The sequence below is a fragment of the Camellia sinensis genome, chromosome 10 (assembly GCF_055761805.1).
Source record: "Camellia sinensis isolate YWXY chromosome 10, ASM5576180v1, whole genome shotgun sequence".
Lineage (NCBI taxonomy): Eukaryota > Viridiplantae > Streptophyta > Magnoliopsida > Ericales > Theaceae > Camellia > Camellia sinensis.
In genome coordinates, this window is record NC_138970.1 from 176913931 (window position 1) to 176940269 (window position 26339).

At 37.8% G+C, this 26339-nt stretch overlaps 1 protein-coding gene across 1 annotated transcript; it reads right to left on the reverse strand.

Moving 5' to 3' along the window:
* Positions 1–26339, reverse strand: LOC114314729 (very-long-chain 3-oxoacyl-CoA reductase-like protein At1g24470). Its single transcript, XM_028261183.2, has 3 exons — positions 25594–26339; positions 24009–24078; positions 1–422 (listed from the first exon to the last, which is right to left on the reverse strand). Exons 1-3 carry the CDS (start codon positions 26232–26234, stop codon positions 171–173), a joined length of 963 nt encoding a protein of 320 aa, XP_028116984.2. The 5' UTR covers positions 26235–26339; the 3' UTR covers positions 1–170.

A 26339-nucleotide genomic window follows, 5' to 3' on the forward strand; every position in this document is an offset into this window, starting at 1 on the left:
CACACACTAAAGATTCAATTAATTAGGATAAAGGGTAAATCCATTACAAATTTTGGTTCATAAAATATCGAAACAATCAAGAGACTACAATCACTAAGACAACTTTATATAAGACTTCTCTCCAACAACAACAATATGAAATATATAAGATTATTCAATTATATATAGTGTTAATATGATATATCGATCTTCCCTCTCCTACTTAATCCGATGGAAAGCCGCCACGAATCAAGAATAGACTCTGGTAGTAAGGAGGCGAAGAACCACTGAATCGAGTGTGTCATGTAAGGAGTGCATCGCGCTTCATAGCCGATTCTCCGAATTGCTGCCTGAGCATATTTTTCGGGTGTCGGTATGAAGAAAGATGATTTCTCTATTGATGCAAGCTTGGATGCCATTTTGGTAGAGACATACAATGGTACCTGCAATTTCAAGAATATTATCCCAATTCCATATTAGCTGAATGAAGACCAAAAAAGAAAAAAATGTGATATGAATTAATCATATGCTGCAACAATTATTTTTTTCTTTATGTTGCTGGATAGAAATCATAATTTGATTTGAAGCAAGAATGTGATGAGAATTACATGTGCTACCACAACCATTTTGCTTTATGCCAACCAAAATCATAATTGATTGAAGCAAGTGAGCTTAAAGAAGATTGTTGTGAGAATTGTAAATGCATGGTTGGATTAAATGCTAATTGTTTAGGGTTTATTGTTGTCTATGGAGTATTTATATTTGTCACCAATAGATGGGAAGTTGGATTCATGCCGGATTTATGTTATAATATGAACAAATTAAAAATATATGTGTTAATTCAAACTCGATCTAATTTGATATCAAACCTAATCTAATTATTCCAAACTTGGCCATAAAACAACTTCTAAATGTGAAGGCCATCCACAATATATATGAACTGTTATTTTATTTTATTTTTTTGTGTCAAACGGCTATTAAATGACTATGAATTTTTTAATAATTATTTGAATTTATATCATTTATAAAATTAATAGTAAAATATACGAGTCTTTTAACAAATGTTTGAATTTATTTAAGCCATAAAATTCATACTTTTCTCTTCTTTTATTATTTGTTAGTTTATTATGCAATTAAATAATATAAAAATTAACAATAATGCTACAGATTCCCAAAAAACGCAACTCCCACAACCCCACTCACCTGTGATTGGTCCAGGTAAGAAAGAGAAAAAAAAAACAAAAAACAAAAACAAAAACACATGATTGGTTGACATAATTTTGGGGGTCATGGGGGTCTCCAACTTTAGGGGTCCCAAGCATTTTTAAAAATTTAATACTAATGTATATTTTCTAAACAGACATGCTATATTAGAATACTCCATCCCAAATCCAATCCAAATTTAAATGAGTTTAAAATTTTAGTCTAATCAAGCCTTGCACACACCAAAAAAGAAAAAAAAAAAAAAAAAAATTTACAAAATTCAGTGGCACCCTTAAAGTGAAAGTTACAAGTTATAATGGAATGCATACAATATGCATTTTTTTAAGGTTACACACCGCAACAACTCTCTATTTTATTAATAAATCTAAGAATATAGAAACATAATAAAATTAGACACAAAATACATATAAATGAATAAAATTTTCTAAAAATGAGTCATATTAATAAATTTTCATGGTAGGGATGTGATGCGAGAGAGAGCTCGATATCGGAGGAGGACATATCGTAGATTGCCAATTTGGGATCGAGTTTAGACAGTGTAGATCGCCTAGTTAGGGATCAAGTTCAGACAGTGTAGATGGCCAGAGAGGGGCGATGGAGAGCAACTAACAGCGCCAAAGCGAGAACGACGAAGAAGAGTGAAGCAGACAAAGACGAAGTCACAAACATCGTTGTCTCGTTCGACTCTCAGGCTACACTCGCACCTCCAGCGACTATGATCCACGATCTCTAATGATCTTGTCCCATGATTCACCGATTGACGATCTACAAAGACAGAGAGTGAGTTGCAACCTATCATGTTACATGTTTCAAATCTTTCCATTGTTATTCCTTCCCATTTTCCCCAAACTGTTTGCTGAAAATGGGTAAGAAATTAAGAAACAAGAGAGGTAGCTCATCCAGAATCTCACTTAAAGAATTCCAATCTAGCTTGGTGAAAAAGAAATTGGGCTATAATAGTTCAAATCAAGCCAATGATAAAAACCAAAATAATATAGACTATATGCAAAGGCAATTAGAACTTGAGTTTGAACATTATGATTTTGACATTGAAGAGATTTATTGTGATTCCCCTGATGCTTACAATGCCATGGTAGGTTCTACTGTTTACCATGGCTCTTCCTTAGAACAAGACCTGGGCAAAGCAACCATACTTGAACAAATGGGGGATATTGAAACAGTAACTGTACAAGCACAAAATATTCTTCTTGTATAATCTTGTTGCTCAAGTTTGCGCTCCTCCGTACGTCGTCACTTTACTTCCTGAAAACACAAACGTAAGCTAGCCGGCGGGTGTGTGCCGAATACCTCTCCGATGCCTAAGTTAGCCAAATAGACAATAGAAAAATAGACAAAAAAACTCTGTATATTCGGGAATCAAAGTTGTGTTACCTCTTCCATAGGTTATGTTGTGAGCTTTTATAGGTTCCGCGTGGCATAATCTTAGTAGGACTCTTATTCCTCCATGCAGAGTTCTCCTAGGAATCACTTTCCAGAAAGATAATGCTTATCCTTCAACACCCCTCTCACTACTTAAACCAAGTGAGATGGTTTTACCTCGATAGTATGACAACACGATCGGGCTAACAAAGCCATGCTATACTGGCAGAAATGACTGAGCTCCATTTAGCTCGGTTCTCCCCTCTATTGCTTGTTCCTTGGTTTGGTCTACCGAAACCGAGTTAACCGTAGTCAGCTTTGACCAAGCTGTCCGTAGCAGGCTACGATTGAGCTAACGAGAGCAAGGTCCACAAGCCCAAATACTTAGGTCTTAAATACTATGACCAAGTTAACTATATCCATTCCAACCGCGGTAACTGTAGGCACTCTTGGACCGAGCTAACACTTGGTTCACCTGCCAAGTCCCTTTTACCCAGACCTTCTCACTGCAACCCATAGAACGGCCCATTACCCAGCTCGGCCCAATTTTCTTATAAATTACCCTCTCAATTGCCCCTTAATTCCATCTGTGCAGCATAATTGGGATTACCCGTCTCTAGCTGAGATGAAAACTTTAGCCTCTTGACCGGGCTAAATTCACACCGTACTACCAATCCGTCCGGTCAAAACGTCTCTTCAGTCGCTATAACTGAATTGCTTCTTATTCCAAGGACACGTGGCACACTCTTATTAGCCCAGTGTAGCTGTCACGCCGTCCTTGTACCTCGCGAATTTTGAACAGTTCCACATTTTTTCCTTTCATTTTCACAAAACAAACCCTAAAGCCTCGAATCCGTCATTTCACTATTCACCTTCTCTCTCTCTTGCTTGAGCCTCTATTTTTGCAACCACTGTTTTTTACAAAGCTCGTGTTTGTTGTTGTCACTGCTTCCATCTCCAGTTCCTTCATCTTCATACTTGTAAGTAACTTAATCCTCTTTCCCTTTTATTGATTTCGTATTTATTTTGTATAACATAGTATGCGTATTTGTATGTTTTGACAAAAACACATATTCCTATTTTTGCTTTAGCCTTGTGTTTCCTGGAAAAAACCTTGTAACATAACCACTATATACATGAACAATCCGAACAATTTTCCCTTTGATCCAAAATTTCACTCCAACCGAACTAGGATACTGTTTGTATTTAGGCGTAAGCTTAGCCAAACTTAATCAACCGAACTAAAACCTGTGGTTACAATAGGTCTAAGTACCTTTTGCCACACTTTAGCTGAGCTAGCGATCTGTCTTAGGTTTGCGTAATACTGCGCTAGAAAAACACAATCACTGACCGAGCTAAAACTTGGGGCTAAACTAGCTTCCTTAGTCAAAATCGAACTAGGATGCTACCCAAAAGTTCCCACCGAGCTGCGTATTTCACATTTACTTAATCCTGGCTAAGGTCCTTTGTTTGAACCGAGCTAAAAAGGAATAGTAACCTACGCAGCCGAGCTAAGACAACATTTATCTTTCCTTTTATGCTTTTAGCACGGTCTATCGATTTGTGCTTAACACTTTTCCTTTTCACTTTGCAGACTTAGGTTGGCCACGCACTCCCTTGAGCGCTTCAACCGAGATACTCCATATCATCTCAGCACCGAGATAACACTTGAGGATAATTTATACATAATTTAAGCCCATATGGGAAAGTATAGGTTTTTAGCAAACTCACCAGGTGCTATGGCCGAGTTATGAAGGGACTACCATATCCCTGATGACGTATACCTTAGTTTAGCCGAACTAGATACTACTCCTTGGGGAAAACAGGGCTTCGTCCCCTTCACCCTTCTTTCTATTGTAGAAACCGGACTTAGATTCCTTGTACAGCCTCTTCTCTGTGAATTCCTTAGGCAAACCAACCTTTGCCCTACCCAGCTTTCCATAAATTCCTACCGTATAATAAATGGCATCGCCGAGCTAAACCGCCGCGCTGGCCTTAATCTCAGTTTAGCCGAGCTCTTCCACCAATATTCCATAGGATCGGCTGAAGATGGCTAGGTTTACTATTTAAGAATAAGGCGCCAGCGTGAAAAGATAATAAAGAATACCCCAGATAAGGATGTAAACGATGATGATTTTTTCTAGATTTCTGGAACTTCAAAGACCAAAAAGCCCAGATCCCGGGCGACCGGATAAACTGAAATAAATGAGTTGCCGGTATAATTACCTCAGCTTAGTTTTTTGCTTTCTTTTACCTCGGTTTTCTTATCTTGGACCGTACTAACTGTTGTCTCTTTTACTTCATGCAGATTTGAACTTTCTCAAGTCTCAGTACAGCTACCTCAACTTGAATGCACTTCGCGCCGCTCTGCGATATCCCAACAGAAGCTGGGCCGAGCTACTGAATTTTGAATCGACATACAAATACAGTAGCTGTAGGAAGACCAGGGTGACCGATTTCCTCCTTGAGCCTTCACCAGAGCCAGACCCAACCTTGCCTCAAGTCAATTTGATCCCGTTACCAGTGGAGCAAGAGATGGCCAAGAAAAGAGCAGTAAGGGCCCTCCTAACCAAAACAAACCAGGCCGAGGTACCACCAGCCAGCCAAACTCAAGAGATCGTGGTAGCCCTGCCAACCCATCAGCCTTCATAATCTCGGGCAAGTAAGCATGTTCAAACTTTCCCAACCGAGCCACGCCTTGTCGACGAGGATGAAACCGTGGTTCCTCAAACAACTCCACCAAGCCCTCTACCTGAGCGCTCTAACCGAGCTAGCTCTTCAAAGTGGGCACCAAAGATCACGTTTTAGAACCGTGCTATCAAGGATTCTGACTCCGTGGTCACAAAAAAGAACCATTTCTTGGCGTTCAACCTCGCCAAAAGGGCTTACCTTCCAGCCGACATGGTGCACCACGACCATCTAACCGAGCTGAAGGCCATTTGCTCAGCCACAAAATCAATGGTGCTGGTAAGTTACTCCCTTGCTTGTCTTTCTAATTTGATCGACTTTCCGCTCAGTTTCTTTTAAAAGTTTCTTACCATCCTTTTGCAGGTCATGCAGAAAAACCACATCGCTCACAAGCGAGTCCTGGAACTGCACAAAACCACAAGGCAAGCCATGGCAGAAGCTAATGCCAAAACCACCAAGCTGGAAGAGTCAAAGAAGCAAATAGCCGAGCTACAAACCGAAATGGCACGTCTAACCGGTCTTGTTAGTTCGGCTGAGGCAGATAAGAAAAGGCCACGGCCGTGGTAAAAGATAAGTACCTGCGCGAGCTAGCCAAGTTTGAGGGCACGAAGAACGCTGAAATTGCCAAGCTGGGAAAGAAAGAAGACGACGCAGAAGACCGGGGTTACAAGAATGAGGAGGCCACTTATATCAAGCAATGCGAAGCTGCGAAAGATCTCTTCTTCAAATACGGATGGAAGGTGGCTGTGGCGAAGCTAGGTCATGGTCCAGAGACCGAGGTCTTCAACCCTCCTCCGTATTTCATACCGAGTTGTATGGCGGAGTACGTTGCTGCCATTCAGGAAAAATTACTACAAGAGGGAGAGGACGAAGATTCTGCTCCAGAAGACAACACCCAGCCCGGCCGCTAGTCTATCTCCCCAACTCCAATGGTCTCCATCCCTCCTTTGCCCGCCGTGTCTGATGCGATGCCATCGTCTGAGCTCAACCAAGGTGGGCTAGGCACAACCGAGCTACCTCTGGGTGAAGACCGGGTTGTTCTGGATGCCGATTTAGATGACCTCTTTGCTTGATTATGTACTTTTCCTTTCTTTAGGTGCTAACTTTAGAAGTTTTTGTAACCGGGCTATGGCCCCATCTCTTGTACTTTGACTTTGCATTATCAATGAAATCATCTTTTGTTTTCCTTAACTGTCTGTTCGGTGTACTTCTATGCTTGTATTTACTTTCCCAATATAATCTGAATGAAGTAAATTCTCTGGCTGAGATATTTATTCCAGTCTTAACTTTGCAATCTAACTGGCCATACCTACCAACTTTTGCAGCCTAGATCCTTATCTCAACTGAAGAACAATAAGTGTTTAGTTTTTCCAGCCAACCTCTTCAGCCTAGATCCTTATCTCGGCTGAAGAACAATAAGTGTTGGTTTTCCAGCCAACCTCTTCAGCTTAGATCCTTATCTCGGCTGAAGAATAATAAGTGTTGGTTTTTCCAGCCAACCTCTTCAGCCTAGATCCTTATCTCGGCTGAAGAACAATAAGTGTTGGTTTTTCCAGCCAACCTCTTCAGCCTAGATCCTAGTCTTAGCTGAAGAGAGCTCAAAGTTGGTTTTTCCTGCCAACCCTGAGTGAAGTGTTTGGTTATTCCTACCAAACGTCCAGCAGCCTGGATCCTTTATCTTGGGCTTAGGAGGGGTGTTGGTTATTCTAGCCAACCTCTAAGTTGGTTATTCCTGCCAACCTAAAGTAAAGTGTTTGGTTTTTCCAGCTAAACGTCCTGCAGCCTGGATCCTTATCCTCGGCTTAGGAAGGGTGTTGGTTATTCTAGCCAACCTCTAAGTTGGTTATTCCTGCCAACCTAGAGTATAGTGTTTGGTTTTTTCAGCCAAACGTCCTGCAGCCTGGACCCTTATCCTCGGCTTAGGAGGGGTGTTGGTTATTCCAGCCAACCTCTAAGTTGGTTATTCCTGCCAACCTAGAGTAAAGTGTTTGATTTTTCCAGCCAAACGTCCTGCAGCCTGGATCCTTATCCTCGGCTTAGGAGATGTGTAGGTTTTTCCAGCCAACTTCTTCAGCCCAAATCCTTATCTTAGCTTGAAGAGAGCTCCAGGTTGGTTATTCCGGCCAACGTAGAGAGAAGTGTTTGGTTTTTCCAGCCAAACGTCCTACAGCCTGGATCCTTATCATCGGCTTAGGAGAGGTGTTAGTTTTTCCAACCAACCTCTTCAGCCCAAATCTTAATCTTAGCTGAAGAGAGCGCAAAGTTGGTTATTCCAGTCAACTCTGCTTACAATGCCCCTAGCTCACTAAAACAACTTTTACAGTGGATAACAATTGTGCTGAAAAGAAACTACTTGTTTTATTGAAGAAAGGGAAAATTACATGTACTTAAAAGAAATGCTAAAAATAAAATAGTTTGAGATTAGCAGTGTTCCACGGCCTGGGAATGGTCTTGCCGTCTCCATCCTTTAAGTGGTATGCCCCTTTGCCAGTTAATCCAACCACTTTGTAAGGTCCTTCCTAATTAGGCCCTAACTTGTCATCTCCGGATATTAGGGTGTTTCCCATTACTTTGCGCAGCACCCAATCTCCGATCTTGAATTGCCTTGGATGTACTGTCTTGTTGTATTTTCTGGATAACTCTTGCTGGTATGAGGCGATGTGAACCAGTGTTTTTTCTCTTCTTTCTTCTGCAAGGTCGAGCTCTAATGCTATGACTTCTCCATTTAACTTTGGGTCAAAATTTTCGCTTCTGATGGTGGGGGAGGCCAATTTCCAGTGGGATTACAGCTTCCATGCCGTAAGCTAAGGAGAATGGCGTTTCGCCAGTTGATCGCCGATGTGTGGTGCGGTAAGCCCATAAAACATGTGAAAGCTCCTCAGTCCACTTTCTTTTTGCTCTCTCTAATCTTTTCTTCAATCCATCCAAGATGACTTTATTTGATGCTTCCGCTTGGCCATTTGCTTAGGGGTATGCCGGTGTAGAATTGTAGAATTCTATCTTGTATTCTTCACAAAAGCTTCTAAAAATTTTGCCATCGAACTCAGTGTCGTTGTCAGATATTAGAGCTTTTGGTATACCGAACCGAGTGATGAGATTCTGCCAGACGAATTTCTTCACATCTTTCTCCTTTATTGATGCTAGTGCTTCTGCCTCCACCCACTTTGTGAAGTAGTCTGTTGCTGCAAGAAAGAACTTTCGGTTGCCTGGTGCTGTAGGAAGTTGTCCTACTATGTCTAAGCCCCACATTGCGAAGGGCCATGGGCTAGTTAAAAGTAGAAGCTCTCTGGCTGGCTGATGTATTTGGTGTGCGAACTTTTGACATTTCTCGCACTTCTTGACATACTTCTCCGAATCTGCTTGCATGTAAGGCGACCAATATCCCTGCGAAATTGCTCTGTAAGCCAATGATCTCTCCCCCTGGTGGCTTCCGCATACGCCTTCGTGTATCTCGAACAAGAATGCCTCAACCTTGCTAGGGTGGACGCATTTCAAGTAAGGTCCTGTGAAGGATTTTTTGTACAAGGCCATTGATGGGGAGAGCCAAAATCGCTGCGACTTTGCTCTAATCTTGTTGGCTTCTTTCTTTTCTTCGGGTAAGACGCCGTCTTTTAAGAACATTATAATGGGATCCATCCATGAAGGGCCTAATTCGGCGCAACATACCTCTTTTACTTCGGGTTCTTCAATGCTTGGTCTTGGTAGGTAGTCAATTAGCAACGGATGTGGGATGGATGTATCTGACATCGAAGCAAAACCTACTAGTTCGTCTGCTCTGCTATTTTCTTCTCTGCCAATTTGTTCTATCCGCACTACTTCGAACTTCATGATCTCTTTTCTGACTAACTCTTAGTACTTAGCCATCATTTCATCCTTTGCTTCGTAGTCGTCTGAAATTTGGTTTACCACCAGCTGTGAGTCACTGTAAACCATTAGCTCGGTAGCCTTCATGTAGAGTGCTGATTTTAGTCTTGCCAAAAGCGCTTCATACTCCGCTTCGTTGTTTGATGCTGGGAAACCAAGGTTGATTGCCTGTTCCACTATTAGGCCATCTGGTGAGATGAGGACTATGCCGAGTCCTACACCGTGCTTATTGGACGCTCCATCCACGAAGAGCTTCCACATCTCTCCAACGAACAGCTTCCAGCAAGTAGAGGGATCGGATGATGCCTTGGGGTCATGAGTGGTGCTGGTATTTTCTTCCAAGTCCATGCTTATTATTTGCCCCTCACTATCTGATTGTGCCAAGTTTCTGTTTGCTGATGAGTCTTTGCCTGGTGTAGCATGGTTCGCCTTTTCCTGTTCGTCATTACTCCGATCTGTTTCGGGGTGTGGATGGGCATCCTATTTCAGGGGTTGCGCCCTTCCTGCGGCGCTTTCCATCCCCATTTTGGTTGCACTAGTCAAGTCAACTGGATAGATGTGATGGCTTCCTAGGGTGAATTCTGCCACAAAGTCTGCCAATGCTTGGGCTTTTATTGCAGTTCTGGGATGAAACTTGATATCGTATTGCCCCAATTCCATCGCCCACTTCAAGATTGGCCCAGAAAAGTTCGTCCTCTCAAACAAAGCTTTTAATGGAAAAGCTGTGAGAACGATTATGGTGTGGGCATGGAAGTAATGCGACAGCTTCCTTGATACCATCATCAAGGCTAAGCTAAGGCCAGTTTTTCCAATGGTAAGTACCTGGTTTCTGCGCCCAGCAATGTCTTGCTGACATAAAAGATGGGCAGGTGTTGGATTCCTTCCGCTTTGACCAACACCGCACTGATCGCGTGCTGTGAAACGGTCAGGTACAAAAAGAGCTCTTCTCCAGGTATTGAGGTTACCAGTAATGGTGGAAAAGACATGTATTCTTTCAAGCCTCTAAGGCGCGGTCGCATTCTTCATCCCATTCAAACTTGCCTTTTAGTGCTTGGAAGAATGGTCAGCATCTGTCTGAAGACCGACTTATGAACCAGTTGAGTGCAGCTGCCATGCCAGTGAGATGCTGCACTTCTTTTACTGAGTTGGGTCTCTCTAGATCCTGGATTGCTTTGATCTGAGAGGGGTCTGCTTCTATACCTCGGTTGGTCACCAGGAAGCTTAGGAATTTGCCAGATCCTATGCCGAACGCACACTTGGATGCATTAAGGCGCAACTTGTTCTTCTTCAAGATCTGGAACATCTCATCTAGGTCCTTGAGATTGTCCTTCTCATCCTTTCCCTTGACCACCATGTCGTCGATGTAAACCTCCATTGTTTTGCCTAACAATGGTTCAAACATCTTGGTGACCATCCGTTGGAATGTTGCCCCTGCGTTTTTTAGGCCAAAGGGCATGACCTTATAACAATACAGCCCTCTAGGAGTCGTAAAAGATGTGACCTCCTAGTCTAACTCATACATAGCGATCTGATGGTAACCTCTATACGCATCAAGAAAGCTAAGCCGGTTGTGTCCTGCTGTAAGATCTACCAGTTGGTCTATCCTGGGTAAGGGAAAGCTATCTTTTAGGCATGCCTTGTTGACTGTTTTGTAGTCCATGCAAATACGCCATTTTTCATTCTTCTCTGGCACCACCACCGTATTGGATATCCACTTAGGATAGTGCACTTCTCTGATAGCTCCTGCCTCTAGAAGGTTTCCCACTTCCTCCGCCACTATCTCGGCATGGTGGAGTGTCGCTCTACGAGTGCGCTGTATAACTGGTCTGGCAGATAGATGGACATTCAGTTGGTGACAGATGAAGTTTTGGGTCAATGCCTGGCATATCATATGGCGTCCAGGCGAACACTTCGATGTTAGAGGTCAAGAATTTCATGATTTCTAATCTCTCAGTGCTGGACATAGATGAGCTGAGCAAAAAGAACTTTTTTGGGTTCTTTTCATCTGTCCTTACCTGTACCAAGTCTTCCACCGCCATTTGTTCAGCGGCTTTGCCAACATCCGCGAACGACTCACTACTCTCAGGTTCTTCCACCATCTGTAAATACCCCTTGGCAGCGCGACTGCCATTTACTGTGATGAAGCATTGTTTGGACATAATTTGGTCTCCAAAGACCTCTTCAATTACTCCGACTTTGTTGGGGAACCGCATTACTTGATGGTAGGTTGACGCTACCGATCGCATGGCATGCAACCATGTCCTTTTCAAGATTATGTTGTAAGTGGAAGGGACTTTCAATACCCATAATTCCACTTGTTTTGTCATGCTTCCTGCTTTGACTGGGAGGATTATCTTGCCAACTGACCATTCTGGCATTGAGTTAAATCCGATCAGGAAAAATACAGTAGGTGCCAAGTCTTTATCCTCTAGTTTCAATTGTTTGAAAGCTTCGTAATACATAATTTCACATGAGCTCCCTTGGTCAATCAAAATCCGTTTGACATCGAAATCCTTGACGCGTAGAGTGACGACTAGAGCATCATTGTGAGGGCTATATATCATTGCCAAGTCTTTGTCTCAAAAGGATATGACATTCGTGGACTCTGTTCTCCCATTCTTCATGACAGGTTGTGCACTTAATACCTCCCTTAAGTGCTTAGCCTTTTTGATTGTTCCTTTGAGCTCACATATTCGCTCAGGTTCAAATACTCCATGTATTACGTTAATCACGCCTTGAGGTGGAGCGTCGACTGGCATCCTATCTGGGATGTTATGGTTCTGGGGGACTGGCTGTGTCCCTCCCTCTATGTATTGGTCCAGATGCCCAGCCGCCACTAGCTCCTCCAAATGCTGCCTCAATGGCGTGCAATTTTCAGTGCGATGCCCCTTTTCATCATAAAAGGTGCACCAGGACCTCTCGTCATAGTCTTTTTGTACTTCTCCCAACTTAGTTGGCCATTTAACAAAAGGTTTATCGCCTATTTCATTGAGAATTTGGTAGATCAGTTTTTTGAACACCGTGGTGATGGCAGTGCGGACTCTTAGCCACCTTTTGTCTGAGTCCTCTCTGTTGGCCCGCCTGTCTCGCCCATTCCTGCTTAGGCGTTCTACCGTGTTGACTTTTGCTGTAGTTTTTTTATCTGGCATTGCTGTTGTGCCAGATTTTGCTTTAGCACGGGTGCCGTCCTCCTCCACCCGAATATGCTGGTGTACTCTTTCCATCAAGGCCTACATCGTGAAGGGCAGCGTCATTGTGATTGAGTCCCTTAACTTGTTTCTGACTGGTTGCCCTCTTTTGTTTCGCGCGATGGCAAGATTGGTGGGTCAGTCTCCTATCCGGTTGAAGGTATCCCGGTAGTGACTGTTGTAGGATCTTAGCGTCTCCTTGTCGCCCATGTCAATGGAGAGTAGCTGATCGATCTCCACTGGCATTTTGGTGTTCATTCGAAACCTAGTCACGAACGCCTCTGCTAATTGCGCCCAGGAGGCTATGCTGCCTTCTGGTAGCCTTTCGAACCAGGTTAAATCAAGGTCGCCAAGGCTGGATGGGAATAGGATGTACAACAAAGCCTCGTTCCGCCAGTATACTGCCATGACCTGGCGAAAGTGACTTAGGTGCATGTAGGGGTCTATCTTCCCCTCGTAAGTTGTAAATTTAGGCTGGATGAAGCCTGAAGGTAATGGTGCATTCTCAATCGCCGGAACGAACGGCGAGCTATGTAGCCTTGCCAATGCTTTATCTGTTGGTTCGTAGGTAAGGTGCGGTATTGGCATTCCTACCTCGACGCTCCCATGCGTCCGAGGAGCCAACCGCTGAAGGGCTAAAACTCTGCGCCGGTCGCGTGCCCTGGCATCCTCCTTCCATCATGCCCTTTCTTTAAGCACAGTTCGCAAATCAGACGATCTGGGCAACTCTGTCTGCCTGGATGACATCTGGTGCGTGCGCGAGGGCCGATAAGTGCTTCCTTCAGTATATGACCTCTCAGTTCTCGTTCTCTCAGACCTGGAGTAACGAGTTCTGGATGTCCTTGTTCGAGTGTCGCTTGTTCTGAGGCTCTTACTCTCTGCTTGTGATGGCGGTGTGTCTACCACGACTTTTTGAGTGGCAAGGGGGCGTACTGCCTTTGCACCCCTCTCCTGTCGCCACCCCCTTCCTTTTTATCTAGCGCTTCATCAATTCCATGTCCGCTGCCATCTTCTTGATTAACTCACCATGCTCCTTTACCCGATCCTCCAAAACTTGAGGGTCGATCCTCTGCCTCTGCCTATCAAGACTTGATGAGCGACGGTGGCCGTTACCCCGCCTCCATAAATGCATAAGACTGCAATGAGACAAAAGGGCATGATCAGGTTCAGATGTCATATGTAGAGGGGTTGACGATTGCTATGAACTCATCCGATCAGATTGAAGCATAAATGGTCCAAAACCATAGTTCCAATGGGTTGGGTAAGCCTTATTCCCATAATGTTAATGTTATCTCTATGCCTGAGAGTGGTTTATTTAAATCTAAGATTGCTAAGAAGAAAGTAGTTAAAAGCCTCAAGAGATACTCAGTGGGTTATGAGAGCGATCAACTTCAAATTCCGTTGGAGGTCTCTAAAATTGGGTTTAAGCAATGAGAACATGCTCTTGTGGGTTACTTTATTGATAAAAAATTGTCTTTCTTCCAAGTAAGGAAAATCTTGAAGAGGTTGTAACTTTAGACAATGGCTACATTGTATTCAAGATGAAAATTGAATAAGCTTTAAAGTCCATTCTTATTATATTGGGAGCAAATTGATTGTTATTAAGAAAATGCACCCCGATATGACCCTTACTAAAAATGCCTTCTCAAGTGTGTCGATATAGGTTAAGTTTTTCAATGTGCCGCTTTGGAACAATCTTCTGTGCAAAACAAATAACTTGAAACAAATCAAATAAATAAAAATAAATTACTTAGAGAATTTATTTACCGAACCAAATAAATATTTAAAAGATCACGTTGAATGTATGACACTCTGTCCTAAAGACAAATTTGTCTCGTTTAGGTGCTTACGACTAAATGAAGTTTATCTCTCAGGATATAATAGTCTTCACAGATTGTAGTAGCACTCCAAATAATCTGTACGGTGAACCAAACCTGTGTTCTATACTCTCAAATATTTCTCTAAAAAACTATAATGAAGAATAAAAATGCAAGAGTGCAAAAACGGGAAAAGAAAGAATTTTCTAGATGTTTTTCATTATGAAATCTGCTGGAATGAGTTCTCTATTTATAGGCATAGATGGTGACCTTTGGACAAATCCGAATAGGTGCAACTTCAAACTAAACAAGCATAAAAACTGTTTGAACAGATCTGCTGGCAGTTTTGAATCTGTCTGGGCAATTTTATAACTGTTTAGACAGTTTGAATTTGTTGTGGAGTGGAAGGGAATTTCAGACAGGAGAAGGCCAAAAATTGAATTAATTTTGTTCAGAAAAATTAAATTTTCCCGCTTTGAAAAAGTTTAAACAAATTTTGACCAAAAAATTAGAGTTAGAACTGACCCGAACCACAATCTACACTCGCGCTCGACCTGGCATGGCCGAAAGAACGGTGGCGGCGGCGAGCGTGCGTATGTGGTGGCTTGGGCTAAGGCCCACTTTTCCATAACTCCTCCCATCTACAAACTTGGGGTACCCCTTGGGGCTCAACCTAAGTGTTGCCACCTAGAGCTTATATACATACACAAGCTCTTTTAAAGTTTCAATATGAGACAAGTTTTACAAGGAAACCCACATTTTATTCTTTAATTGTTTATTTCACGAACCCGAAAACGACGTCAACTTCCTATTCACTCATATATGGTCTTGACTAACCGTTTGCACCGTGTGACTCACCATTCGGCAAGGTACCTCTTTGGACCCACCCCAAAAGACGTGTGGAACCCACTCATATTTGGGCTCAAAGTTGGCCCAAAATAAGCCTATAAAAACTATAATTCCAACAATCCCCCACATGAATGGAATTTGACGGAGAGAAAATGCAGCAACAACATGATCTAAAAATAGAGAGGACATAAATTGGAATATTCTGCAAAGGATATGTAGTTTTTGGTTTTGAACTTTCTCATGTGAGACACTATCGGATTTACTAGCTAACCAGTGAACATGATGTCTTGAATTGTTCAGCCATTTGTGTAAACCAAGACAATAGAACTCACACAGTATATTACTAGACACAGTTTAATTCTCACTATTGTGTTCATTTTGGCCTTGAATAACCTGGTCTTTCATGAGTGCTCTAAAGAATTGTAGCACATCACAAATCTCATAGAACTGACCCAGTTCACACTCACATAGGTGAATCTTATGAAGAGTATCCTGTCATACTCCACTAGACATTCCTAGATAAAAGAATCATTAAAAGTATTACTTAACCTAAAACGCTACAGACATCACTATTTCATCATAGAAATGGGTAGGGATTTGACTCCCTAGTGATCCTTATGAGTTATACACAACTCGATTGTCTCTTTGAACCTAGATCTTGAGATCTCCAGTCAACGAGGTTGGGTTGCCGTTGTGATAACTCTTATTTAATAGGCTTAAGTGTCATTTCTCTTGATGAATTCTCAACTAACTATCTTGTTAACCTTTTGGTTAATAGATTCGCTATGTTGTCTTTAGACTTCATATATTCAATGGAAATAATTCCATTAGAGAGTAGTTGTCTTACGGTTTTATGTCGACGACGAATGTGTCGTGACTTACCGTTATACATATGACTCTGTACTCTACTTATTGTTGATTGACTATCACAATGTATGCAAATAGCAAGCATCGATTTTGGCCACATTGGAATATCTTCAAGGAAGTGGCAAAGCCATTCTACCTTTTCCCCAGCTTTATCTAAAACTATGAATTCTGATTCCATAGTAGACCTAGCAATATAAGTCTGTTTGGAAGATTTCCAATATACAGCTGCCCCACCAAGGGTAAAGACATATCCATTGGTGGATTTTGAGTCTTTAGTATCCGATATCCAATTTGCATCACAGTATCTTTCAAGTACTGTTGGATATCTAGTATAATTAAGCCCAATATTACAAGTAAATCGGAGATATCTTAGAATCCTTTTAATTGCTTTCCAGTGTTTTACTCCTGGATTACTCGTATATTTACTTAATTTACTTACTGAATAAGCTATATCCGGGCGAGTGCATTTCATCAAGTCTATTAACTTTCCAATAATTTGGGTATACTCTAATTGAGAAATACTTTCCTGTACATTTCTAGAAGAAACAAATTAACATCCACAAGTGTTCTAGCAAGATGATCATCATCTTTGCTAAATTTGTCAAGTATTTTCTTAATATAATGAGATTGTGATAAAGCATAACCTTCTGATGTTTCGGTAATTTTCACACCAAATATTACATCAGCAATCCCCATGTTCTTCATGTCAAAATGTTTATTTAACATTTTCTTGGTATTTTTAATCATATCATTATTACTACCTATGATGAACATATCATTCATATAAAGACATACTATAACATAACCCTTGTTCGTGTTTTAAATATAAACATATTTGTCATATTCATTAATTTTGAATCCATTTGATATTATTGTCTTATCAAATTTCTCATACCATTACTTTGGTGCTTGTTTTAAACCATATAATGATTTAACTAGTTTACACACTTTCTTTTCTTTTCTTGGAACAGAAAATCCTTTTGGTTGTTCCATGTAAATTTCTTCATCTAACTCACCATTTAAGAAAGCTGTTTTAACATCCATTTGATGAATTTCTAAATTGTACAAAGATGCAATGGCAATTAGCATTTTTATATGGATGTTATTCTAGTAACTGGTGAGTGTGTATCAAAGTAATCAAGACCTTCTTTTTGTCTATATCCTTTGACCACAAGTATTGCCTTGTATTTGTCAATTGATCGATCCGTTTTCAATATTCTCTTGAAAATCCACTTGTACCCAAGAGGTTTATAACTTGGTGGCAAATCCACCAACTCCCAAGTATGATTTTCCAAGATGGATTCAACTTCGCTGCTTATAGTTTCTTTCCATAAAGGAGCCTTAGGACTAGATATAACTTCTTTAAAAGTTAAAGGCTCATTTTCTAACAAAAATGTTAGAAAATCTGGACTAAAAGATTTTGAGGTTCTAACATGTTTACTACGCATAGGTTCTTCTTCCTCATTTTGATCTATCTCTTGTTTTTACTCTTAATCTTGTCCTTGAACATGACTAGTAATAGCATCATAAGTTCTTTTATTAGTACTAGTCTCATGTCCAGTCTTATTTAGAAATATATGTTCAAAGAACGATACATTCCGAGATTCAATAATAGTATTTACATGCATTTCGAAATGTTCTGATTTATAAATCAAAAACCGATATGCACTACTATTCTTGGCATACCCAATGAATATGCAATCAACAGTTTTAGGACCTATCTTAGTCTTTTTAGGATTAGGAATAGCCATTTTAGCCAAACTCCCTCACAATTTTAAGTATTTGTAGGATGGTACTCTCTCATGCCACATTTGATAAGGTGTTTGATTCACTTTCTTTCGGGGTACTTTATTAATATGTAATTAGCAAAAAGCATTGCTTCCCTCACAAGTTCTGAGGTAATCCAAAACTTATTAACAAGACATTCATCATTTCTTTTATAATCCTATTTTTCCTTTCAGCAAATCCATTTTTTGCTAAGGTGAGTAAGGAGCGGTGGTTTGATGAATTATTTCATGTTCTTTACAAAACTCACCAAAAGGTGATTTATATTCACCACCTCTATCACTTCTAAGTTTTTTTAATTTTCTTACCAAGTTGATTTTCAACTTCATTCTTGTATTGAATGAGAGTTTCCAAAGCTTCATCCTTGGTTCGATTTAAATAAACATAACTATATCTAGTATAGTCATCTATGAAAGTGACAAAATATTTTTTTCTCACCTCTAGTTTGAATTGATTTAAAATAACAAATGTCACTATGAATTAATTCAAGTTGCTCTGTACTTTGTTCAATTGAATGAAAATGAATTTTAGTTAATTTTGCCTCAACGCAAATTTTATATTTATGATTTAAATCAATGTCAAATTTAGGTAAACATTCCATATTAATTAATCTACACAAAGGTCCACAATTAACATGTCCTACTCTATCATGCCATAAATTTGAAGACTCAAGTAAGTAAAAAGAAGATGTATTATTATTAATAACAGAAGGGACAACAGTCATTATATTTAGTTTGAAAAGGCTATCAGACATGTAACATTTTCCTACATACATCTCATTCTTAATAAGTAAAAATTTATCACTCTCAAACACTAGTCTAAATCCATTTTTACTCAACAAAGATCTAGAGACTAGATTCTTGCGAATATCCAGTACATGTAGCACATTGTTGAGAGTGAGTTCTTTTCCAGATGTCATCTTCAGAATAATCTTTCCTTGTCTTTTAACTTTAGAAGTCGAAGAGTTGCCCATAAAAAGTTGTTCACTGTTGTCAATTACAAAATAAGATGTGAACATCTTTTTGTCGGTATAGATATGACGAGTAGCACCAGTGTCCACCCACCATTCTTTAGGATTTCCGACAAGGTTTTTCTCGAAAACAATTGCAGAAAGATTTCTGTCCTCAACACCATTGGAAATTTTGTCCACTTTGGTCATATTGGCTTGAGCAGGCTTCTTGCTTGATCTTCTTTTGCCTTTGCGTTTGCTACGGCAATCTTTGGCCCGATGTCTCTCTTTGTCACAAATGTAACATTTGTCATTAAACTTGTATTTCTTATTTTCCCCTCTTTTAGAGCCTTGTGCAGAACCTTCCCCATAATACTTTCGTTTATTTGCTTTTGAAACATGTTCCACCGCCTTTGCCTTAGACTTCATTAGATGCTTACCAGCCCGCTTTTTAGAATTGCGATTGTCCTTCTCAATCTTCAAACGCACAATCAATTCCTCTAAAGTCATTTCTTTGCGCTTGTATTTGAGATAGTTTTTGAATTCTATCAAGCTTTGTGGTAATTTTTTAATTAAGGTAGCAACTTGGAAGGATTCACTGAGAGACATGTCTTTTGCATGAATGTCATGCAGAATGAGTTGGAGATCTTGAACTTGGCTGATCACAATCTTAGAATCAACCATCACAAAATCTAGGAATTTGCCAACCACAAATTTCCTTGAGCCAGCATCTTTAGTTTTGTACTTTTTCTCCAAAGACTCCCAAAGTTCCTTTGCCATCTTGATAGGGCTGTAGACGTTGTATAATGTGTTGTCAAGTCCGTTCAAGATGTAGTTCCGACAAAGGAAATTAACATGTTTCTAGGCATCGATCACAGCAACCACTTGCTGGTCGGTTTCATCCTCTTTTAGAGTAGAAGCATCCTCACAGAGGAACGTGTCAGGTTTAGAGTAGTAAGATATAATAGCATTTTCAGCTGCCATATTTTAAAATCAGTTCCTAAGAACTTCTCTAGCTTTTCACCGTGATTGACTGGTACAGTCACAATAAGAGAGGGGTTTGGAGCAGTTGCAGCCGCCACACCAGTATTTGTTTGAGTATTAGCTTCAATAGCTATGAATTCTAAGTTATAAAACAAAGTAATAATTAGATTATTATACTACACAGAAAATTTAAACAAAAACTACAGAATTAAATTTGTAAAAATAAAATTAACAAGAATTGTAACTTTTATTTCTAATTAATTTGAAAATAAAATAAAATTTTATTTAAACAAATTAATTTCACATTGAAAAATATTTCTGTAACACTTCAAAAATTAAAACACTGACAACAAAATTTTAATTAATAAAAACTCAGAAATTATTTTTGAAAATCAAAATTAATTTCTGACCAACTTCACAAATAAATATTCTGAATTGTTAATGACTACCAGTATATTACTACTAGTTGTCAAAGAAAATAAACAGTATATTATTACTATTTTCCAAATAGTATATTACTACTATTTGTTTTTCCAATATTATTTTTTAAAACCACAAAATAATTTATGTAAGAAGAAGAAAAAAAGAAAAGAAACAAACGAAAAATTATGTTTAAACGGAATAATTCGAATATGTCTTAAGATTATTAGAACAATCTTTTGTGTAAAATAAATAACTTGAAACAAATCAAACAAATAAAAATAAATTACTTACAACATTTATTTACTGAACCGAATAAACATTTAAAAGATCAAGTCGAGTGTGTGACACTCCGTCCTTAAGACAGATTCGCCTCGCTTCGGTGCTTACGAATAAATGGTGTCTATCTCCTAAGATACAATGATCTTCACAGATTGTAGTAGCACTCCAAACAATCTGTACGGCGAACCAAACCTGTATTCTATACTCTCAAATATTTCTCTTAAAAGCTGGAATGAAGAATAAAAATGCGAGAGTGCAAAAATAGAAAAGGAAGGAATTTTCTGGACGTTTTTCATTATGAAAATCTACTGGAATGAGTCCTCTATTTATAGGCATAGATAGTGACCTTTGGACAAATCCGAATAGGTGCAACTTCAAACTGAACAAGTGCAAAAACTATTTGAACAGATCTGCTGGCAGTTTTGAATCTGTTGGGGAGTAGAAGGGAATTTCGGACATTTGGAGGCAAAAAATTGAATTCAAATTTTGTGCAAAAAATTGAATTCAAATTTTGTGCAAAAAATTGAATTAATTTTGTTTAGAAAAATTAAATTTTCCCGCTTTGAAAAAGTTTAAACAAATTTTGTCCAAAAAATTAAAGTTAGAATTGACCCGACCCACAACCCGTACTCGCGCTCTACCCGGCATAGTCGGCGGCGGTACGCGTGCGTGTGATGGTTTGGGCTAAGGCCCACTTTGTCCATAACTCCTCCCCTCTACAAACTTGGGGTGCCACTTGGGGCCTAACCCAAGTGTTGCCACCTAGAGCTTATATACATACACAAGCTCTGTTAAAGTTTCAATGTGGGATAAGTTTTATAAGGAAATCCACATTTTATTCTTTAATTGTTCATTCCACGAACCCGAAAACGGCATCAACTTCCCATTAACTCATAAATGGTTATGATGAACCGTTTGCACTGTATGACTCACTATTCGATAAGAAACAGGTCACCTCTTTGGACCCATCCCAAAAGAGGTGTGGGACCCACTTATATTTGAGTTCAAAGTTGGACCAAAATAAGCCTATAAAAACTATAATTCCAACACTTTGAACTGAGGAGGGATTGAGTTACATAGCAAGTTTTATCGTAATCCATTGTATCTTGATGAATTTACCCAAAACCATAGCCTGTTAACATTTGTTAGAATTTGTATTGAGGTAGAAGCTATTAAAGAGATTCCACCCTTATTTGTTGTAAATTTAGGATATGGAGAACCGTTCGAAATCAAAGTAGAAGTTCCTTAGAAGCCCCAAGTGTGTGGAGAATGCAAAATATTTGGTCATGCTACAAGTTTGTGTCCAAGTAAACCGATTACTCAAGCTCACGGTAAACTCAAACAATAGTGAAAGGCCAAAGAAGTGGTCGAGACAAAGGAAGAAGGCAAACCAAGTGAATGGGTTGAAATGAAAAAGAAAAAAGGCAAAGACGTCGTTAATGCTCTCATGGGTAACTTTGTTCCTACACCTCCTTCATTTTCATCGAATACATTTGATATTCTCAATACTTGTGTAGCCAATGAGAAGGTTTCTTTTTGTGCGAAGCTTAAGAGCGTGCTTGATGCAAATTGCTCCTCTTTGAAAGTGAGCAACCCCTCAAAATATATTCTGAATGAAGAGGCTTCAAATGAAGAGAAAGAAATCAAGGATGTGGGTAATATAAATGTGTTAGCCCCTAGACGATCTTCACTTTCCAAAGGAGCTCTGTAATCCCTTTCGGATGGAACTTTTATTGTTCCATGGACAAACCCATCTTCAAAAGTGGAAATCAAGAAAAAACTCCTTGAAAGAATCACTAATCTTAAACTTATTCAAGCGGTTAACATTTTTATCAAGTCTAAGAAATTAAGTTGTAAGACTCCTACGCAATCGTAAGCTTGTCCGTTGATTATTGCTTGGCCTAGCTTTTGAATTCTCCTTGTATGTTATTGTTAAATTTTAGAGTAGAAGCTAGACATGTGTTTCCCTCCTCAAAGGGCGTGTTGCCTCTAGGCGTGTAATGAGTCTCATTATAATATCTATTTTTTAGTATAAAACTTATGACTTATCTACCAAAGAAAAGTCATATCAATACATTTTATAAAATATTATCTATTTATATACATTTTTATTTCATATCTAATTTTTAGATTCTCAATATAACTATTACTTCAGTAATATTAGAAATACATAAATCAAACAAAGAATATGATAAGACCCTCTCACAAAAAGTAAGTACCAAATACAGTTCTCGTTCATATGGGTCCCACTCTTTATAAAAAGATTGTACTTTTATGTGCATAAATTTACTCAGGTTGCTTTTATTGTGGGAATATTTCAACCACCCTGTTAAATGGAAGGAGTAAATCATAGAAACCAGCAAAATCTGACTGCACCAAAATTAATTCCACATCGCTAACGACAAACTGTTCTTTCTAACGTGTAGACATACCATGCAATGAATTAAATTCAACAATTAATAATGTTACAACCATAGAAAATTTATCTAAAATTTTATTTAGAAATATTATTATAAGATTCAAATTCATTCCATATATGAATTCTACAATATACCAATTAATCTTAATCGCACATAAATTCATAATAATTTTCCTAACCTTTTTTCTGGAACAATAGAGCCTGTTCAACAACAATCTTGGAGTAAAAAAGAATTTACTCAAAAAACAATTCAACAAAATTATTGTATGGGGGAATGTTTGGCAATGGTTTTTTGACTAAAAAAAGTATAAAAGACAAAATAAATTAAATAAACTAATAAGATAAGATATCATATCCAAATCACAATTGTTTTACTTTTTTTTCTTATAAAAATCAAAAAAGACAAACAATTCAAACCAAACAAACTTTTAATCCCAAACTAAAATGCAAAAACGTCAACTAAAAGATTCAATTGTCAAACAGCAATTGATTCATTTCAAATGAAATAATGATATAAAACAGAATCTATATATAAAATGATGTGATATATATATATATATATATATTTTGGTAATAATGAGTGACATCTTGGTCTCCTTAATTGTCATAGGGAAAATTGTATATTTACAAAAATGTTTTCAAATTAATGGTAAATTTTATAGATATTAAAATATAAAATAATAAATGTTTTCATGTATTGATAATTAAGTTTTTGAAAAATCACTGACACGTGATTTCCCCTTTTTCAAATGATACTAGCGCATATTGTTATCATAATTATGTATAAAAATTCTATAATTATATTAGCTTGTTTGGTTTCAGAAAATTCTATTTTTTTTATTTTTCGTATTTTAATGTTTTTAATGAATTTTTTTTAATATTTTAAGTATTTTTTTTTTAAATTTTAGACACGCCTAACATAAATACACTTAAAAAATATAATATTTGTGAAAAAAATCTTTAAAAAATATACTACATACCAAAAAATATAAAAATATATATAAAAATTCAGTATATTTTCGTATTTTTGTGTATTTATTAATTTTTTAAAATATATTTTCACAAATATTTTATTATTTTAGATACATCTAAGTAAGGTGCATCTAAAAAAGTAAAAAAATTACTAAAAATTTTAAAAATATTCACTAAAAAAAAACACGAAAAATAAAAAACTCAGTTTTCAGAAAACTGAAATCAAACATTTTTTTAAAGTATAATTTCATTATATAATAATTAAATTTAAATCACAAATCAATTTTTAAAATTAATTTCATTCACACAAATTTTATGGGTCCCTATATGAAAATTCCAACCTGGCACTGCACATGAATCCCAAAATGCTTATATTCCACGTGTAGGCTTCTTGAAAATTGATCAACATATCTGCATCCAAATTTCACCAAACAATGAAAATGGAAAATGGCAAAAAGAAAAAAAGAAAAATTCATTTCATTTCCAAATTTTTCTTTTCAAATAATGAAATAATGACAATTTTACAATGAAAAATTATATTCATTAATTTTTTTTTTATTTTAAAATGGTAAGTTTAAATTTATCCATATTCAATTGACACTTGGATGCATATTAATGATAAATAAATATTATGTATAACAGTAATATGACGGTATCATTAATCAATGTGAAATTTATGGACTACATAAATAGATTAATGAGAGAGGTGAAATGTTTATTTAATTTTATTTTGTAATTTTTTATTGATGATGACACAACATAAAATGATGTTAAATTGCAGTACTAAATTTTTATTCTACTTTTAAGTGTTCCTATATTTATTTAAAAACACAAAGCTTAAGTTTGAATGACAAAAATGTCAAGAAATTTAAGAATTTGATTTTTCCCATTTTTCCGTAGGATTCTCATCGAAAAAATGTTATTGACTTAAAAATAAAAATAATAATTAGACTCACATTATTTAAAATTTTATTATCTTTCATAAAAGATTTCTAACAAAATCAAACAATTAAATTGTAATGATAGAAATTTTACTACAAGTAATAAAATTCTCATATTTTTTTTCAAGATTCTTGTCACCCAAACATTCGGAAAAAGAAAAGCAAATAGACTTGTGATGTCATATTTGTAACACCATATACGCAAATAACTTTTTACATATGCCATTAAACAAAATTTTCAATGTAAGCCAAGTTTGGGTAATGCGAACTAGGTTGAAAAAATTATGCTATTTACATAGAACAATTTATCATTAACTAATCAAAGAAGAGATACCAAAAACAAAAATGGGTTAAAAAAATTATCAAGAATATTATCCAAAATGATGTTGTATAATTGAGATTCAATTGATGTATTCTCAAGTCTATATGCAGATTAAATTAAATTACACATTAACAATTCTTGATAAAAATTCTAGTATATAGATCGGGTGGTTGTATCTCAAGTGATGGTATATCTCTAAATTTCTAAAAGGAGATTTAAAATTAGAGTTTATTGAGAAACCTTCAACATTGGCTTTTTTATTTTTATTTTTTTTTTAATTTTTCTTTATTAGCAAATGCTAGTTGTTAATTGTTAAATTAGTATATATGAAAAAAAATATTTTTACTCTTAGCAAAGCACCTAAATGTTTGCACTTCCATAATTCAGCTCCTCTAAGAAAAATTGAACTCATGACCTTCTTAAAAACTAAACCTTAAAAAAAATATGGTGATCAATTAAGTTAGACCTAATTAGTTAGCTTCAACATTGACTTAACTTACTGATCTACTAATAATATTCTATTGAATATAAAATAATTTTAAAAAAGATTGAATCTAGTGTATGTATAAAAAAGCATACAAGGTATTTGTTTTTTCTTTCATATTCCAGGTAATGAATGAGAGAGAGGGAGAGAGAGAGAGGGAGAGAGAGAGAGGGGCATACGCTTTGGTAGCAGCATAAACAGCATAGAGAGGATGAGAAGGAACAACAATGGCAGCACCAGAGCCAAGATTAACAATTGCACCTCTCTTCCTCTCAATCATCCCTTTCAAAACAGCTCTTGTAACCCTAGTTGTACCTTCTAAATTAACCCTAACCACCCTTCTCCACACTTCCTCCTCCACCTCATGAAAAAACCTCGCCGTCGGGTACGAAACCCCGACATTATTCACCAAAACACCCACCTCCACCCCTTCCACTGCCTCCTCCACCACCCTGATCCCCGCTGTGATGTCACCGGAAAAGTCCAACACCACCACCTTGATCTTGGTATGTGGGTATTGGGCTTGAATTTCACTTGAGACTGATCTGAGCTTTTGGGAGTTTCTACTTACAAGTATGAGGTTGAGACCCTTTTGGGCTAGTTGGAAAGCAAAGGCTTTTCCAATCCCATCTGTGGATCCAGTGATGAGTGCGCATGAACCATAGTTTTCCTTGAGGTTCTTGGGAGGCCTGAGGAAGGTGATGAAGACCAATTTGAGGAGAGAGAAGGTGTGTTTGTAGATAGAAAGGAAACCAAGAGAAGAGAGGATGAGGATCCATAGGGGTTGAGATTTTAGGTGTTGAATGCAAGTTGAGAGCATTTTTGTTAGTTTGGAGAATGACTTGAAACAACCTCTGTATTTAAATGAGCATTTTTGATAGTTTGGAGAATGACTTGAACCAACCTCTGTATTTAAATAAAGAAG

Coding starts and splice junctions, on each gene's coding strand:
- LOC114314729 (XM_028261183.2), bottom strand. CDS start 26,234: ATGCTCTCAACTTGCATTCAACACCTAAAATCTCAACCCCTATGGATC. Junction 24,079..25,593: donor GTTTATGCTGCTACCAAAGC/GTATGCCCCTCT, acceptor ATTTGGATGCAG/ATATGTTGATCAATTTTCAA. Junction 423..24,008: donor GGATTCATGTGCAGTGCCAG/GTTGGAATTTTC, acceptor TTGAAATTGCAG/GTACCATTGTATGTCTCTAC.